The sequence below is a fragment of the Centruroides sculpturatus genome, unplaced genomic scaffold (genome assembly GCF_000671375.1).
Source record: "Centruroides sculpturatus isolate CEXI.00-Female unplaced genomic scaffold, Cexi_2.0 scaffold770, whole genome shotgun sequence".
Taxonomy (NCBI): domain Eukaryota; kingdom Metazoa; phylum Arthropoda; class Arachnida; order Scorpiones; family Buthidae; genus Centruroides; species Centruroides sculpturatus.
In genome coordinates, this window is record NW_019384992.1 from 47,999 (window position 1) to 68,175 (window position 20,177).

At 29.7% G+C, this 20,177-nt stretch overlaps 1 protein-coding gene across 1 annotated transcript in view; it reads left to right on the top strand.

Moving 5' to 3' along the window:
- LOC111633035 (nuclear protein localization protein 4 homolog) overlaps positions 1–20,177 on the top strand; it is a 74,248-nt gene that overhangs the window by 46,866 nt on the left and 7,205 nt on the right. Inside the window, exons 8-12 of the mRNA XM_023377560.1 lie at positions 1,898–2,077; positions 6,250–6,408; positions 8,248–8,374; positions 10,995–11,155; positions 13,756–13,929. Of these exons, the coding sequence (XP_023233328.1) occupies positions 1,898–2,077; positions 6,250–6,408; positions 8,248–8,374; positions 10,995–11,155; positions 13,756–13,929 (801 nt within the window). The remainder of the gene's footprint in view (positions 1–1,897; positions 2,078–6,249; positions 6,409–8,247; positions 8,375–10,994; positions 11,156–13,755; positions 13,930–20,177) is intronic.

Below are 20,177 nucleotides of genomic sequence, written 5' to 3' on the forward strand. Positions count from 1 at the left end.
GAAAAACAAAAAATATCCTGTATCCACAAGCACTCCAATAAATAAATAGAATTGAAACGACATGTGAGTAGCAGGGGGTCACTGGGTCGAACCCTAATGACCGCTTAATCTGCACGGGTCGGAAAGACCCGCTCTCGGTTGTCGGATGGCAATAGGAGGGCTAAAAATATGAGTGGGGAGGAGTCAGAAGTCGTGACCAGGTGTCCAATTGATTACACAGGTTTAAATTAACGAACACATTTAATAAATAACTAAGAAAATTTACACAAAGATATTAAATACAACATACGCGAATCAAGATATAAATAGGTATTCTAAAATCTACTCTAACCTAACGCTAAAATCCGAGAGAGAGCTCACGTTAGAGGGAGATAAATTATAATGGCAAGGGTTTACCTCGAAGGCAACGTTGATATAGGGCGTTGATAAAACACTCTGTACTAATCCGAGGTGTCCTTTGAAGGCTATGTGAAGCGATGTCCTGTTACGGTGTATGCTCCGTCGCTCCCAATATGTAGAGTTCTTCCTTGACGAAGTTCTTCGGAGGTTTCTTCAATCAACCTCTCTGAGGAGTAATTCCGTCGTATATGGAGAGAATAGAAAATAAGCAAAGTCTTTTACCTTTCATGGAGCGGCAATTATGAGCTTCTTAGATCCTGAGAGTGCTGGAAGATCGTGCGTCGATATTTCTTCCCCGACGATCGCTCTTGAGGTTTGCAGAGGGGTTTCTTCGGCTTAAGCGCCCTGGCTCAGCCCCGAGTAGAAAATCCGACCCCTTTATATACCCGATCAGCGTGGGAAAAATCTGAGAATTGTTGACGTCTTTTGACAGTTCTCCCTGATTTATGACAGTCTCCCGCGCCGTAGAGAAATTCATACCTTATTTCCTTATATAGACATTTTTGTCCGGTCGCTCGGACGTATGGGGGTCACATGACATCGTGGTCCCTCGTCGATGACCTTCGGACGATGAAAGTCACCCTCACTAACTACGCAGTTAGTGAAAAAATAAAAAACATCGTCCTCATTCTCACACATGACACTGGGATCCCGTCTGAAGATAGACCTGGTTGCGAGCTACTGACCCAGCTCCAGATTGGACTATCATTGGGCTGGATGATCCCCTTAAGAAGGGACAAGGACCTCCAGACAATTTTTTTTTCTCTGGACCAGGAGAGCTTACCTGGAAGCATTGTGCGTAAGATTACGTCGAGGCCTGGATGACAATCATCTTATTGTTGAAACAAGCATCAGTGTGGCAGACTTTACTGACTCTCCTGCTGGACTGGCCCACCTCTAAGCTAAGGAAACTGGGTCCAAAGGAAGGTTGTATGTAAAGTAACTTTTGAAAGTAACATGGTACATTTTACGGAAAAGGGAGGAAGGGCAGATCATTTGATCAGAATGGATCAAACTGATGACCCTTTTGTGAACTTTATTAGGATTGAATCTTTCAATGCTATATCAACATATAAGAACATATAAAATTAAATATAATTACATTCCATTTTATTATTTAGGAATAACTGATGGGCTATTTTGAAGAAACTTTTGAGAAACTCCTTTCTACAATTTTCTAAATTAAATGGTGTATAGATACTTCACAAAAAATCTTCATTTATTAATTGTTCATATATTATGTAATTGCCTGTCTCAAATGATGACTTATTAGTAAAGTTATAAATGAAAGGGAAAAAATGTTTTTTGCAATGATTTATGAAATAATTAAAAATCATAATAAAGTCTTGGATTTAGTTTAACATTTCTTATTGACATTGAGACTAACAAGAATCCATTATTTCAAAATGAATAATTTGTGTAATTTATATTTTCTAAGTTATATTATATTTTAAAAAATTTAAGTTTGACAATAATTTTTTTCATTTTATATTTTCAGAGGTATCGTCATGTAGATAATGTAATGTTCGAGAATACTTTTCTTGTAGAACGCTTTTTAGATTACTGGCGCTGTACTGGCCATCAACGTTTGGGGTATTTATATGGCAAATATGAAATACATAAAGATGTTCCTCTTGGAATTAAAGCATCTGTAGTAGCTATTTATGAACCACCTCAAGTAAATAATTATTATTGTTATTTTTATAGCACAATACATAAATTAATAATTGTCAATTAAATAAATATTTTAACAGATGCACTGTGTTTCTGTTTGAAATAACAGTGCACCTGTTAAAATTATGCATCATAGCAGGGATTTAAAGAATGAAAAATCAGTAATTGCATATGATTTTTACTTTTGACAAATAAGTTTACTTTCTGTAAGGAAAGAAATGTGGTTTTTTTTAATATTATTTTAATAATGTTTTATTTCAGTTTTTCAGTTTCAGTTATTTATTGGTTAACACTAATAAATAATCAGTGTTAAAATCTTTTGGAAATAATCAATTATTGAAAAAATATGTATTTATTTAAAAATTTATTTCTATATAAAAAGTAACCATCTTATTTGTCTAATAATATATTACAAATGGTAGTGATACTTTATTATGAAGATATATAAATAACAATCTTCTAGACTTTAGTTTCTTGTATATTATGTAGTTTAATAGTTATCTTGTATTCTGTATCTTTCAGAAAGAATGCATGTTTGTGTGTGCATGTTAGTTATAAAATCTTACCAAGAAATTTGACTCAGAACAAAGTGATATAAAGTGAAAATATTACTTTGAAGTAAGGATGGCATTTATGATTAAAGAGAGCTAATTATCTTGTCCATAGACAAAACATGAGAAATTAGAAAAATAGATTGATCTAGTTTTAATACAGTAGACTTTCCAAATGTGCAATGTTGAGGTTGAAAGGAGTTCTCTATTCGGATAATTGTAACAGTAACAAATCTTCATGAAGTTGTCTATGCCAATTATACATATATGATGTCTTCATGGTAATATTAATGTAAGCTTTCTGAAACATTGTTAATATTTCTGAGGGAGCTTTCTGAAGAAAAACACAAAAAAAATTTGATATTTGCTGCCCAATGATACCATTTAGAATTCCAATTGCATTACTTTCACATCGGAAACAGATTGCTTTTGCTATGGAAAGGAAATGGTGTAATCGTGACCATACCATTCCAAATTCTGATAACATGGCATCCAGCTCTCTCTCATTATTTTACGAGGGAGGAAATAATTCCACAAACTTTTTGAAACTACCTTGTAGATGCTAATTATTAACTTGACGCACGAAATGAAAGGTTAGATTTATTTTCTAAAATTTAAATAGGCTTGTTCCCAAAAGTGTGCACAACTGCTGAAGTATTAGTGATCACCTTTGATCCATCTTCTGTTTCAGTCAGCACCAAATAGGTGATAAGTCTGGATTACTGTATTTTATCTCATGTAAGATGAGGTTTTTATCCATTTTTCACTGCTTCAAAAACGTAGGTTGTCCTATACACACGAGCGAGGGATTCTTTTTGTTTTTGTATAATTTTTGTAAACTATGTACAGTAATACCTTGACTTATGCTACCCCAACTTACACGAACCCGGAGTTACGTGATTTTCAAATCTCATCGATTCATCTTTTGTTTGAGCGCCACACAACTGTTGATTACTCACTCCCCCCATACTATTGTTCAACTTTCACGTTCAGATGTGTCTCGCGGAATCATTGCATAGCTACAATTTATTTTGTGTTGTTTATTTCTGTATTTATTATATCTACGGAGATTTGAGAGACTCTATGTGGTGATTTCTTGCAACAGTGAATGAATCAAAAGATGAGATAAGATTAACGAGAACATTTATTAGCTTACATACATCCAGCTTGGATTTTACACAAATTGCGAAATTATACCCCAACTTATGCGGTTATCGCTCAGTCCCATCTATCGCGTAAGTTCTGGGTATTACTGTATTTGCATATTTTACCAGATTCTCATCTTCTGGTGTTTAAAAACAAAAGCATTTTATCTGGGTCATTTGAGTGTATTGCCAGGAGTAAAGATGAATAGCAATAGGAAAAGCAAAGCTTTTGAATTGAATTCCAAAATTACACGGGAGCCCGATATAAGTTTTAATCCATTCCCATGTAAAAACATGATTATTTGGAAATCAGAATTCGGAGAAACTCATAATTGTAATCAATGAAGAGTGGATTGACTGTTAAGAATTGGCAAAAAAGATTCCAGATTGTTTAGCTTTACATGAACAATGTGCATTTACAAGATTTTTCCTTGAAGTTTAAGATGCCAGTAATTTTTGCAGGACAATATGTGCATTTATGTGCATTTGATATTTTATTTGTTATTAAACAAAATAAAATTAGAATTGTATTAATAAATCTAATTTTCTTTATTTTGATCTTTAAAGTCACACCTTGTCCTATATGCGAGATTGTCTTATTATACAGTATTTCCAAGCCAGGGGAGCATATGAATGCATTTGCTAGCTAATTAGGGTTTTGTAATTTTGACCTGATTTAGTGTTAATTTATAGTACTGAAATATACTAGGCTGTTCACCAAATAATTTGTTGTATAGGGCATAGAAGTTGCTTTAGAAGTTGGATTTAGCCTCAGACTTTAGTGGTGTCATTGCAAAACTACAGGATGCCAAAGTTGTTGGCATTCATGCATTCTCAGACTCTTAACCCTGCGTTAGTGCACTGAGTTTTTTTTCGGCATTAGTGCAGTGGGGCGTTTGTCCACCCCAACATTTTTTTGGGTCTATAAACCATGTAAGTAAAAATTCATAAAGATTTACTCATTTATTTGGTAAAGGCATGTGTCATTATACATATGATTATATTCAGGTATGATTACATATTATATTAGTACATAAATCCACGAAAATAAAAAACAACATTTATCAAAACTCATTACATTAGATCTTATTATTAAACCAATAGTAAAAATCTAAATTGTTTTTTAAGCATTTTTGTCACTCTGATTCAATAGCTGACATTGTACTTTGGCACTCAGTGCAAATGACAAGCAACTTGCTATGTTTGGTATTTTCTCAATGTGTTTATGAAAGTCAGCCATTTTGAATTAAAATAAACTTAAATTATTTTTATTCACATTGATTATTATATCTATATTATAAATAATAAATGTGGTCACATTATAGTTATTTTTAAAATAAAAAAAACTAAATAAATATTTGTAAAATTTAAAAAAAAAGTAATTAATACTGTGGGGTGTTTGGACACCCTACTGAAAACTGTTGTTTTTCTCTTACTGGAATTTCTGCAGCATCGTAGTAATTTCTGAGCATGCTCTATACATAAAATCATGAAGCTACTGAAGAGGACACAAATATTTCTTGCGAAATCTATGAATAGTGCAACTTTTAAAACGTTGGGGGTGGCGAAACACCCCACTGCACTAGCCCAGGGTTAAAGATTGGTGTGGCATTAGTATGCCACACAATCTTTAGTGGTCTGGAAATTGTGTTGTAACAGGGAGTCATTTTCTTTCTCCTTCTGATCAATATCACTATACTTGATGGTGGAAAGTACATTCATTAGATCATGGTACTTGCTTTTTGTAATGTATGGCTTTCAAGATCAGTTATCTGTTTATCCCTTATTTATTAGTTATCTATTTTCCCCTTAGTTATAAGTTTAAACAAACTCTACTGATTTTAGAACTGTATATTTACTATTATTATTACAGTGGTGTTAGTAAAGTGTATCCTACTCAGCTTATATACCAATACAAAATGCTATGTTTTTTTTTTTTTTTTGATGATATGAAACCGTGCTTTGCTATTTGTTTATGCTTCTGACACAATATAGTGCTATAAATTAAGACACTTGGCAGATTTTCTCATCTTTATTTAGTATTCAACTAAATAAAGATGAGAAAATCCGCCAAGTGTCTTAATTTATAGCACTATATTGTGTCAGAAGCATAAACAAAATGCTATGCCAAACTAAGACAAAGCATAACTGCAGATCATGCTAAGATTTTGTATATATGCTATTTGTGTGTATCTGTGTTTGAGAATTTTATGAGTATGTTATGTGTTGTGTGTTTATGTGTATGTGTGTTTATGTGTATGTGTTGTGAGTTATGTGTATGTGTTTAGTATGGCGCTTTCTGTACTGTGATGTACGTGCTGTTTCAAAACAATAATGTTTCAAAACTTCTATGTATGTAGCATGATGCTTGTGCAAGAAAGGACTATTAGCACAATAAGTACTTTATCTGTTCCACAAATGCTTATTTCATTTATTATTATTATTATTTATTATTTTATGTAATTTTTTTAACTGTTAAGGAAGGAACTAGAGATTCTCTGAGACTATTACCTGACGATAAGGCTGAGTTAGTAGATGTTTTGGCCAAGAGCTTAGGTTTACAAAGAGTTGGCTGGATATTCACTGATCTCATTGCTGAAGATCGTCAAAAAGGAACGGTGAAACATCTTAGGAATTCTGTAAGTATTTTTAATATTTATATTAAATATATATATAATATGATATGGAAAAAAATATTGTCACCTTCATTTCAGTTAAAAGTTGTAGATTGTGTCCAAGTCTGAAATTTGTATTACGTGTATCCGATATTTTTGATGGCAGTTTCTTGTATATTTTCCTTTAGTTATTTATTTAAATCATTGTTATTTAACAAACTAATTTGGGCAAGGGTGTGTCCATTAAAGTCAAAAGTCCATTATATAATATTGATGGTTTTTCCAAATGCACACGTTAAAAAATTCACAAATTAGTTAGTTTATTTGTTTTTACTTATGTAGAAACGTTTGTGTAATTAAAATTAAGTGTGTATGAAAAGTTTAATTTCATAGAAAAGTTTTCTATATGTATTATTGCTTATGTACTCACTATAGTTCTTAGACTGCAAGTAAATAAGTATATGACCTAAATCAAAGTGAACAAACAAAGAATTTTTGGAAAATGCAATTTATGATCAATGACTCTTGGATTTGAAAAAAATAACCTGTTAATTTAATTACATATAAAATGCAATTAACACTGTATTAATTTTTGCATAAGACAGACTGAAAATTTTGTCAGTTAAATCAAGGTTTTACTGTACTTATTGATTTCTAATGGAGGTTGAATACACTTAGGATATCAAAACTGTTAAAGAATACAAAATCCACACATACAATGAAAGGTGACCTTGAAACATGTCAGTAAAAAGTTTGTTAGGATTAACTAAATTATTTCACTCTGTTGTTGTGAAAATGGAAGTTAAATTTTTGATATTTAAAACTCTTCTGTTACCAGATAGGTAAAAACACTGTATAAGTAACAAACAAATATTTGCTTTTATGCTGATAAAGTTGTAGCTGGATCAACTGTTCACAAGTAGTGTGCTAAATTCAAAACCAGTGATTTCAAGTTCAGAAATTCTCCATACTTTGGAAGATTGTCATCATTGAAGATAACCAAATTTGAAACATTAATTGAAAATAATTGTTACTTGACATGGGAGATAACAGAGATAGTAAAATCATCAAACAGTACTAAATTTGAGCATTTGAAGAAGCTTGGTTGTGTAAATTGCTACAATTTTTAGATGCAACATTTTACCAAAAATAAATTATTGGATAATATCTCTGTGTGATTCCTTTCAGAATTGAACAAAATATACATATTCTCTATTCTTATAAATTTTATTTTGTTTTGAAACCACTTTCTTGATATCAATGTATATTTTAATGAATCTTTTCTAAAATTTTATAAAGGCACTTCTTGATTTACAAATAAGATCTATCTGTTACATTTTTGTGTTTCTTATATATTATATATGTTTAATTATTTAAAAAAACAGAAACAATTAGTAAAATCAAAAGAACAATATATAAAAGTACACTTAATTATTGTTAATAACATTTCACCTATTGGTAGTTTTGTTTTCCAATTCATCATCTATATTTTTCATGCAAATTGTTCCATTTGCAGACAAAGTAGACTGTAAAGAATCTGATAATGAAACATATGGGGTCCTCACTTTTTTAAAATATGAGATTTTAAAATTGGTTTCTTTTTTAATCAAAATTTTTGCCTAAAAATGCTAGGAGTGTATTATTTATAGTTGAAGGATCCATCTGGCGTATTTGCTATGATGTTTGTTATGAATATTCATAAATTGAGGAGTGCTTGTATTTTTATTTAATATTGTCATTTCTCTAATTAGTATGTGTAATAGCAAAAATAATCTATAAGCAGATAATTTCTAATAATTTTCTAATTTATTTAATTGTATTTTAATTTTACATGATACCATACTATTTTTCTTTTCTTTTCAGAAAACATATTTTTTGAGTGCCCAAGAATGTATAATGGCTGGATATTTTCAAAATCAACATCCCAACCCTTGCAGATTATCTTCAGATGGTTATTTTGGTTCAAAATTTGTAACTGTCTGTGTAACAGGTATCAATTTTAAAAATTCTTCAACTTGAGTATGTTTTTAATGGTACATAATTTGTCTTATTTTTATTATAGTTAATTTTATATGTTAATTGGTATCTTAATGAATGTAGTCATTTTTCCACATTAACCATAACCAAATTTTGTTGATGATATAAACTTCATGCATATCAGTAACCATTTGACATGTTGGCTTATGTATACAATAAAACCAGTACTAGTTCTATCCTAATCTGCACTGTGTGAGAAGTTCTGGCATACCTCTGGCTTACTAAACTATGTATAAATAGTGTAAATTTTGTATACATTTTCTCTTGGCACTGTATGCAGCCACTGAAAACTGTTAAAACAGTCTTATAGGCAAGAATTCTCTCATTTCTTTGAAATTAGTTTGAATCATATTGTTGTCTTTTTTAGTCAAGATCTATTTAGATAATAAAGAGGCATATCAAGAATGACTTCTGGATATTTGTTTATAATGTTTACTTAGAGATTCCTGTTCAAAGAATTAGCAAAGTATTTAATAGAAACTATCATTTTTATTAAATAACTTACCTAAACAGAAACCATCTTTGTACCATCAACAATTTCTTTATCTGAACATAATCACTGCATGATAGTAGTATGTTTCTTAACATACAAATGAAAATCAAATAATTTATGAACAGATTTTAAAATATCTGTTAACTTTCTTGTTGGTTTTAGGTTTGTCTGCTCTGGATCTAGTGTTACTGGTTTAGAAAATGCTTTTATCAAATCATGGATAAGCATTTTTGGAAAACTATTAAAGCAGCAGAAACATTCTAATTTTTTATTTAGTCTGCTATTAATAAATTCTTATTAATAGATAGAAATGCATTCCTTTGCATTTTATTTTCAAATAGAGAGATGTAGAAAGTTCTTAGTATTTTTAAAAATATAAAAATTAATAATTAATTCATGATTGTTAGATTAGTCCTAGTGAGTTGCATATTTTCTAATTTAAGAAAAACATTTGATTTTCTGGTCTAAGCTATCAGGTAATTAAATTGTGTACATTAGTAGTAGGAAATAGTAGTAAAATATATATTTAATCTTAATGTTTAATATAAATCTTTCTAAATGAAACTTCTTCATTAAATTGTTTTTTAATATTAATGTGAGATGTACGTGGCTCCAGTTGACACCATCACACATTTGTGATGACCGTTTGTATTCTGAAAGATTGGTAAAATCTTTCAGAATCAGGATTCCTGACACTACTTAGTCAATTATGCAGACTAAGAGGTGAATGAACATTTATCTAACTTTCGGAATTTATAGGCAGGTGAAATAGATCCTCCTATAAATCATGGGTAAGACAATGGAGTTAGGTGCATGAAAATAAAAAAAATCTAATGATTAAAATATATTTAAGTAAAGTTAATCAAAATCCTTATATACATTTACAGTAAAAGATAAGATATAAGACATGTTAGAATAACAACAAATATCTAATTATAATAAAACCTTTTTTAAAAGGGGAAACTTGAACTAATAATCCACTAACTAATTATTACATGTGGAGAGAGAGAGAGTTTATAAAAATATGTTCCTTTCAGTGACATTCAGTCTTTTGTGTGAGAAATGTGCTGATGTTTGATGAGAGTACACAGATTTACAGAACTATATGATTGTAATACATGGAGTCTAAACTGTCCTCATGAAAGGTCAGGGGAAAGCTTGATGAACATCTGTGAACTGAGCTAAACTGACTTAAGTTGAACTAAGCAGATCATTCAGGGATGACCTTTCATTTTTTATTAGAAATCTCCTCTAATCAAATCATTTAAAATAAGATCTTCACTCTTCCAACGTGTGACAGAAGTTGGACATTTTTGCAGATAGTGTGTGAGAAAACCAAACTAAGCTATTGTTTTTGAAGGAACTGTGTTATCTTTCTCCAACTAAACAGGAAGTTCCTTTTTCAACTTCATACAACTTTTACAAAAGAAATAAAATTAACAAATTATATTTAATAAATATTTTAACAAAATCTGTTAAAATTAATCTCTCAGCTCTAGATTCGCACATTAACATTAATTAGTATATTGTTATAGAATAAAAACCTAAAATACATTCCAATTTATTAATACAAGAACATCCTAAAACTTTGAATTTTAATTTTTTTTGTTTTCATAACAACACTTACGCTTGACTAATTATTTTCTATGAATTAGATCTGTAGAGAGACCATTTCCTTTACCCTTTTGTAATAATATTTAAGTACAGAGTACATGGTAAGAGGAGCTAATATTTTAGTGTTGGTTTAAGAAATGTACTAAGGAAGGATTTCTTGTCTTTTTGCAAACAATATTGATGATAAAATAGTACAAAATATGTTAAATTAAAAAAATCTTTAAACTTTTCTAAATTTTATATTAAAACTAAGTGTTTAACTGAAAACAAGATCTTAGATCCTCTCTTATCAATGAGAATCATTTTTATTGGAAAAATTTTAGAGAGTCTGGCAATTCCCAAATATCAAATAAATTAATTTTAACATAATAATATATTTTATGTGAAAGACATCTGTGTAATACAGTTATAAATTGTTTTTTTATAAAGATCTGAATTAAAACTCTTCAATTTATTGTCATTATAGGAGATCAAGACAACCATGTCCACACAGAGGGATATCAAGTGTCAAACCAGTGTATGGCATTGGTGAAGCACAATTGCTTAATCCCTACCAAAGATGCACCAGAGTTAGCATATGTTAAAGAATCTAGTAATGAACAGTACATTCCTGATGTATTTTATAAGGTAAATTAATATATTATCTGTAAATATATCTATCTAAAATAATGACAAATTTTGTCTTGTAAAATCATGATTTGAAACTCAACTAAACAGTCGCCTTAATTGGGCTATAAATCTGATGATATTAATGATTAGATACTAAGCAATTTGGTACTAGAGGTAGATGTTAGGTGCAATCTCTTATCTAAATTAATAATTATAATACAGTAGAACCTCCATTATCCGGACCTCCATTATCCGGATTTTCGATTATCCGGATTGTTCAAAATAAACAAAAATTTTACAAATTTGCTGATTTGCACTTGGCAAATTACGACACTGTTTATGTACGTGATGAAATGCATAACTTTTTTTGTTTCAACAACGTCTCACCCAGCACAGTGGTCGTAAACTCTTATAAATATATTTTACGTAGTAATAAAAATACAACTTGACATACGTATTTATAAATAATTTATATTAAAATTTCATTTCTATGACCAAGGGCGGCGTATGGCATGGGCGATGTGGGCCACCGCCTATGTCTTGCGGTCCGAAGGGCCTCGCGCCTCGAAGGTTTATGCATTACTTAAAAGCCGTGAACGCGACGAAAAAATTTTATTCGTCATAAAACGATAAATAGTTTGTCAAATTTTATTCATAAAACTGCAGTTTCAACTGCTTTTTATTTTATAAAATCCGTCTTCTTGCGCCACCAGAGAGCCTTTTAAACAATAGGTAGTCTGTTAGCGTTGGTCAGTAGTAGTCCAAATTCAATACGAACGTTTGTTTCTTGAAAATTTGATCACGATTTAAATACAGTATTTACTTTTAATATTACCGATATGTCATCGAAAAGAAAACGTGTTGTATTATCATTAAAAGACAAATTAAAGTATTTGTTTCGATTATCCGGATTTTTCCTTATCCGGACTACCTTCATCCCCAATTAGTCCGGATAATCGAGGTTCTACTGTATTAATAATTTATTAAATAATTTAGAACCATTTGGAAGTAAAGAAGTATCTATGTATTTGGCTATGGAATGTTTAGTATACTCATGAATTGATCAGAATGTATTGTTTAATATACTATTAATATATTTTATTTCTTAAATTGGTTAAAGTTTATTACAAAAATATGCATTATTTAAATCATTTTTTTCATTGAAATTTAACAGTAAACTTATAATTTGTTGATATTTTCTGTTAAAGTTGTTTTTTCAAGAATGTTTTACATTCATAATTCAAAGAAAGTGTACTGAAATTACCATAGACTTTCTTCAAATTATGACTGTATTTTAAGTTGAATCTCTCAATTATAAAGTAAGAGAATAAATAATAGCATAAGTAATTGAAATATATTAATATTTAATCAGTCAATGGAAGCATTGGAAAGTACTAAATAAAATCAATATAAAATCTATTTTGGCAGAAAATAATGGCTTGTTCTCCATGCAGAAAAAATCTTGTGTTCATTTCTGTCAACAGCATGATCTACACTGCAGCCCAGAATTATTTTTCAATGATAATCCCATCCCCCTTTGATCCCTCAAAGAACACACCCAAAATTTCTGGGAGTGTTCTTTGATAAAAAGCTTAATTTCCTTCCTGTTTGCATTATCTGAAGAATAGTGCACCAAGATATTGAATATGTTAAAAGTTTTATTCTCTGTATCTTTGGGAACTAACATTCATATTTACATTAATGCACATCTTAAAGGATAGAATATAAAGTCTGTATTGAAATAGTATGGAATATTCAGGCTCAAAAACAGTGTCATGCAAGATGACTTTTCAGCAAACATAATTTTATAACTTAAAGGAAAGACAACTGCTTCCTCCTAATAGAGCTAAAATTTAATGCCTCAATATAGTGTCTATACGGGAGATGTATAAAAAGCATCTGTACATAAAAACAGTGCCAATGATGCATTGGTTGAAGCATATGAAGTGCAGAATCTCATGCAGACCTGCACTTCATATGATAAAGCCATAATCAAGCTTTCAATGGATTAGATTCTGATAGATACAAAGCATTGAAGATTGGTCTCAGTCAAGTGCATAATCAAAATCGTTCTCCATGTTCTTGCACCATGATTACTGTATTGGTCACAATAAATTCCAATCTCTCCCAAATATCAAATGATCAACTATTGTCAGTTATTTGTGGGGCTTATCAGAAATGGATTTTACTTTCATATACAACGATGATTCCAAAGAGAAAGATCATACAGGATCATCATGGGTGTGCTGTAATGATGTGGTAAACATCCAACTTTCCACAATGATGTTCTCTGCTGAATAACATGCAGTCTATATTGCACTTAAACAGTTTGTAGAAGCCATCACCATAGCCTTATTTTCAAAAATTTCCCACCTCTTATTGATAAGGGAAGATCAATTTGCATAAAGGCATTGGGAGATACCTTTATGCACTCGTATTTTCTCCATCAAGTACATTTTAACTATTTGTCCTGGTTTCAACCGTGCCTATGTAGATTATTTTAAAGGTCATTCTTTTAACCTTTTAGACATTATTTTCAAAGTGAAATATGTTTTGTGATTTATTATAAATTAAAATTTCTGTTTGTCATTTTTAATATAACACAACTTTTATCTTAGGAAAAAGACAATTATGGAAATGAAGTTAGTAAACTAGCAAGACCTTTTCCTGTGGAGTACTTACTACTGGATGTGCCGGCATCCACCCCAGTGGAACCGCAGTATACATTTGTTGTGGATTCAACTATTCGATCGTTTCCAGTCGAAAATAGACTAATTGAAGGCCATATTCAGGCAAGTTTATAGTCTTTATTTCTTGATATTATGATTTTAACCTTTTTGTAATAAATTGAGAAAGAAAATAATATTTTTATATTAATATAAATTTAAAAAAAGTTTTTCGTATACATAAGAGTTCATAAAAGNTTTATGTGTTATTTAACATATTATTATACAAATTAATATAAAAATAACTTAAAATTAAAGTAAAATTTTTAAATTTTTGGTCGCATGTTCCCCTATCCCTATTTACTCTGTGTTAAAATGACCTTGTTTTACGCTGTTTTGTTTAGCACTTTGTTGTCTAGGAATGCATCCTCCCCATTAAGCGGGGTCTTACTGTATCACATTTAAAAAACTTCTTAACTTTTTAATACACAACTAATGTATAAAAATATGAGTAAAGATATTAAAATTCACAGAAAATAGAATTTGCTTAATCCTGATAAATATGTGACATAATACTGATTAATTAATTCAAAATAAAATAGAAAATGCCACATTGGACTGAATGTAAGTCTACCCTGAATATAAATTGATTTTGAAATCTTTACAATATTTCTAATTTTGAAGTCATAACTTCTTGAAAATATTAGGATCTGAATAAAAGCCATCCTTTTATTATTAACTTCATTTATTTCATTTCAATTCAAAAAATTAGAAATTTTCATTAAAAGTCTTGAAAGTCACTGAAAAAATACTTCACCACTTTCATTTTCATCATCACTTTCTTATTATCATCATTCCTGTTTTCTCTTTCATTGCCATCATGCTCTTAGCCTGCTTGAACAGTGCATCATCCTCTGTTCTATCCAAAATATCAGTAATGGAACATTTCTGAAAGCCCTTTATAATTGTATCTTCACCAACAGTGTTTCAAAATTCTATTATTCAATTACATTTCTTTCTTTTCAAAACTACAGTAGATTATCCGACCCCCGATTAACCGACACCTCGGTTAACTGACCGTCCTAGTCGGCAAATTTCAAATGTCCGCTAGTGATGTGGTGCTACAATATTTGGCTATGTCTTGGCTACTCTAATATTATTTNTTAACTTTTATCTTCTATTAGTATTTTTTGTTAATGAATTTTTCTCTTTTTAGATAATAATTGAAAATATTTTAATATTACATACATTTTTTTTAATTAAAAGAGTAAATATAAAATGTTGAAATTATCAAATCATATAAATACTTTATTGTACTAAGGAAAAAACCTTGTTACAGGGGGGATTATTTTTATAACAAACATAATGAATTTATAAATTGAATTACAACATATGTTATTACCAATTATAACAATTAAATCTTAAGAAAAAAAAAACAGTAAAACAACTCTACAATAAGTATACAAATGAAATTATTGTCAAATTCCATTAACTGGATATTAATTAATGTCATCATTATTAAACATATCGGTAATCCAAGTAAAGAAGTTGTTTAGTTTGTACGTATTAATTTTTGATAAATTTGTTATTCTTGAGGTATATTTTGAATCGTAGTTCATACCAAAAATTTCTATTATTTGATATTTTTGATGATATTTTTTATAGCTGTACAGTCTTTCAGTAGATGAGACACAAAAAAGTTATTTGATTTACACCAATAACAAATTTGATTGGTAAAATCTATGTAAGTATTATTAACCAATAAAGAATATTTATTTAAGACGGAGTTGTAAGAATAGTCGTTTAATGTTCATATTTATATTGGTTATAATAAAACAGGAATTGGAAGGTATTTTTAAAATCTTGGGTACCAGGTATGATAAGTTGATTTCAATATTGAATTTTGATCTTGAATTATTGATTGTGATATAGCCAATTCCATCATTAGTGTATAACCATATCTCCAATCTGTATCAGAACTATCAAATAACGCACTTGAAATTCCATATGTTTGAAGTATATTATTAAATTTATATTGCCAAGTATGATTAGTAGATTTAAGACATTAGTTTGATACATATTTTGGTGTAAAAATTTTATATTCTTATCGTCTGTATAAGTTGGTAGTAAAATCTTATTAGTTTTTTTTAAAAGCCAAGGAAGTAGTTGAATTCTATTTGTTTCTGTTCTAATAGAATAACCTGGTACTGTCCTCTCAAGCCTGAATAATTTAAGTAAGTAATATGAAATTTTTCAAGTTTATAAAGATGATCAAGAGCCGAGATTGGGCTGGCGTAAAATATCGAAGGAAGAATTATAGCATTAAAAAATTTAATTTGGAGTTTTAAATTAGAAATCTTTAATGCTGAACATAAATATATAGTATTATTGATAAGTGAATTGATTTTTGTAGTAAGGATGTTTAAATGCTGTTGAAATAAACCATTCCAGCTAAAAGTAATACCCAGGTATTTTATATTGTTAACAGTTTCAAGAGGTCTGCCGTCTAAACAGAGTTCTTTTTCTTGATTAGATAGTTTAATATTCTTTCTAAAAATAATTATTTTTGTTTTTGAAGCGTTGATCGATAGAATAAATAAATACTTATCATCATTATATTTATCAATTTTATGCTGTAAAGTTATACGAGTTGGTGCTTATAATACTAAATCATTTGCATATAAAATATAGTGGAAAGAACATCCATTAATGTATATTCCTTCGTTATCCTTATCAAATAAATAATTTATGTCGTTAATGTAGAAATTAAAAAGATACGGAAAAAGAGGTTCACCCTGAAGTAGTCCTTGATTTGTAATAATTTCTGGATTAGTTAAGTTGCCATTTACAATATTAAGTTTATAAGAAGAATAAAGGTACATAATCAAATCTGAAAAACTATTGCCTGCACCATAAAATGTTGAAATTATTAAAAGCTCAACATTAATTTATGACACCTTAGCAATGTAATTGATAAAGATACAATTACTAAGATTTAATTCAGTATATTTGTACTGCCAAATGGCATGTGTTTACTAGTGATGGGAGGATAACAAAATTTCTCCCATTTCCAATTCTTTTGGATACTTAAAGTTTATTTAGTTTTGAAAAATTAATGATTTATGACACATTAGGAGCATGGTACATTCATTAATTAATAAACATTCAGCTTAAGAATGGAAAATGACTGGGAAATGCAGAATCATTCTTTCGAAAAAGAACTTGAAAATTTTCTGTTTATATGTGGATATGCCTGCTTTTATTGTGTACTTCAAAATAAATTTATAATCTTTATCTGAAATAAGTTAATAGCTACAAATTCTTTGAGGATAGTGTTGCACTAATTCCTTTTATACTCAAAGAACTATCCCATCATGTCATCTAGGGTTGCCATCTTTCAAAACTGGCATCAATGGCCAACGCAATGATGAGGGAAGGTAAATGAGAAGGTGTGCTTCTTGCAATCGGCATGCCTCGTAAATGCCTTAATTTCATTGTATTTAACACTAAATGAGGTTCAGAAAATGATTGAAGATGCTGAATGAATATAGTTGTCAATTTTTGAATTCATTCACATTCACTTAAGCTAGATTTTCCTAAGTGTACAATTGCATACAATTGGGGAGGAAAGGTAAATCAGTCTAGACATTCATCTAACTAATCTTAAAAAATCAATTTTTTAAATTCAAAATGGCAGTAGACTTAGCATGAACAAGTATTTTATTTAGAATCATGTCTGAAAATTTAACATACTACAGGATCATCTGCAAATCATAACAAAAACTTTCATAATTATGAGAAAGGACAGTTTGTTTATATTGATGAAATAACTGTTTCATCCTAGCACACTTTTCCTGTAGATGGACAAATCAAACTGGATAGCCATATGCATATGCCTAAAAATCCCAAAAAAAAAAAGATCTATGTATTATGCCTGAGGAGGGACCTGTTAGATCCAAAATAAATAGAAGAAAATTGTATCTCAAGGTCATTCTGTTCAGTGGCTATCCAGTTTGATAAGTCTGTTTGTAGGAAATAAAACAATGGACAAAAAGCAATATAAAATTATTTTTAATATTCAGTAAATTTACTTATAATGATAAAATGACTTTTTCATTATAATTATGAAAGATTTTGTTATGATTCTCAGATGATGCTATCTATTTCTATTTTAAAACTTGTAAGAATTAATATATTATATCTTAATATCTCCTTAAGGACATTGACATTTTTTATATAGATTTCAATTAAACGTAAAAAATACTTAAAACAGAAAAAAAACGAAAGAAATGCGTTTATTTTGAAGAAAAAGCTTTAAATTTTATTTTCCTTTGTTTCGCCTGTCTGTGAAATGTAACACCGATGAGTCATTGTTTACACANAATGTGAAATTATTGCAAATTACATCCACATTGCCATTTTTTAAATTAAAAATATATTAAAAATGAATTACTTTTTTGTGTTGAAACAAATGTATTTTCTGTAATTTGGGAATAAAACAATGGACAAAAAGCAATATAAAATTATTTTTAATATTCAGTATTTTTTCAATTAAAATATAATTTTGTTTATATTTTAAACTGTTTTTCCGACACTTAAATATTTTTACTGTTACACTATATCTCCCCTAAAATGGGGACAATTAATACTAACCAAGTACAGTCTCTCATCACTCTGACTATATAGAAGGAAAGGCTCCCATGATAGACATCATCTCTATATGGGGTGTCACATACTCTCTGCTTTGTCAACATAAGTATCAGTTTATTGGAAATGTTCAATTGTTAATATTATAATTTTAAAAGTTTTTATCTTCTACTGAAACAAATAATTAATTTTCATATTGAATGTGGAAGAATCATTTTAAGAACTGGAAATCATGACTAGATTTGCTCAGTTCCGATTATCAGAAAATGCCCTATTTTTCCGATTAATTTTCCCGTCTAGTGTTTACCCAAACAGTCGTTAAAGTACTTTTGTCACTATTATAGACAATTATTCCAAATTGTAGCATCAGTCTGTAAGTGGTATATTCCATTCTTCTTTTCATTTTTGCAACTTTGGAGATATATTTTTCTTTTATTATTTATTTTTGACTTTTTCTGTAATATGGGTACTAAAAAAGGTCTTTTTCTTGCCTGTGGTGGGGGATGAAGACCAGAGATATTCATGTCACCATCCACAAAAAACTTCCAGGAGGCTGCCCAAATTCAGTCCCAGATCCCAGAGTGGTCGATTGATGTCTCAATCATCTGGCCATCTCTCTGGAGATATCAGGAAAGTTAAAGTGAATTAATTTAATTTAGCTTAAGCCAACACTCTTGGGACGAGTAAATAATCATTATATAGATATCATTGAAACTATTGAAGCTCTTTGAACAGAAAGAGATCCAACTTTTAATAACAAAATTTTTGTTAAAGAATTTAATTTAATTATTATGTTCTATATCTTACTATAATGGATTTATGGATGCAGAAATATTAAATTAAGTCCTGTTATACAAGATAAATATTAAAAGAATTTAATTTACTAATTTTCAATGATGTGAATTTATAAAATGTTTTATATGTATTGACAAACTATGGATTTATCTTGAAAAAGTCTTCATTGTTATATTTCCTACAAAATGTATTTTGAGCTTTTGGTCCCTCCTTGGTATTGTCATAAATAAATAAAAGACAATTTTATTTATGCCATTCATCAATCAGTTCATTGAGGTGCAAACAGCATACTCAAGTAAGCGTGGAAGTAACTTGACAAGGATCAAGTGCTCTAAAGCTATCTGACTGTTAAAAACAATGTAGACAGCCTTATTAAGAGGACATCTATGTAAAATAATGCAATTGCACCAAATAATAGCTAGCAGGTTTGCTTGAAACACAGTAGGAATAAAGAACCCTCTACTGACCACCCCCATGCTGCTATTAGTTTTTGATTCATTTGTAAACCAGATTATCCTGTGGATAAAAGATTACCCTATCCATATGCAGTAAAGGTCAATAGGAAAGGAAATTAGATAATACATAAACCAAGGTAACATTCTGTCAGAACCCATCAGAAAGATGTCTTTCTCCTTTGTGTCGCTTAAAGCCAAATAACCAAAGACAGACAAAAATGTCTAAGAATAAGTTAACCATTGCACTTTAGCCCACAGAGAGCTCTCCTTGCCTTAGCCTGAATAAAGAGGTAAAGGAACACCAAGTAGGATCTCAATCAAACATAGACATTAGGGATTATAGGGTTGTAGACATGATCCTAATAATAGAAAATCATGCAATATGCTGAAAATTTTTCAATTTTTTTTCTGATTGTCTTTGTAAAACATCCTAGGCCAAATTTGCCAAATCAAGGCAGCATAAGCTAGTTTAGGTCA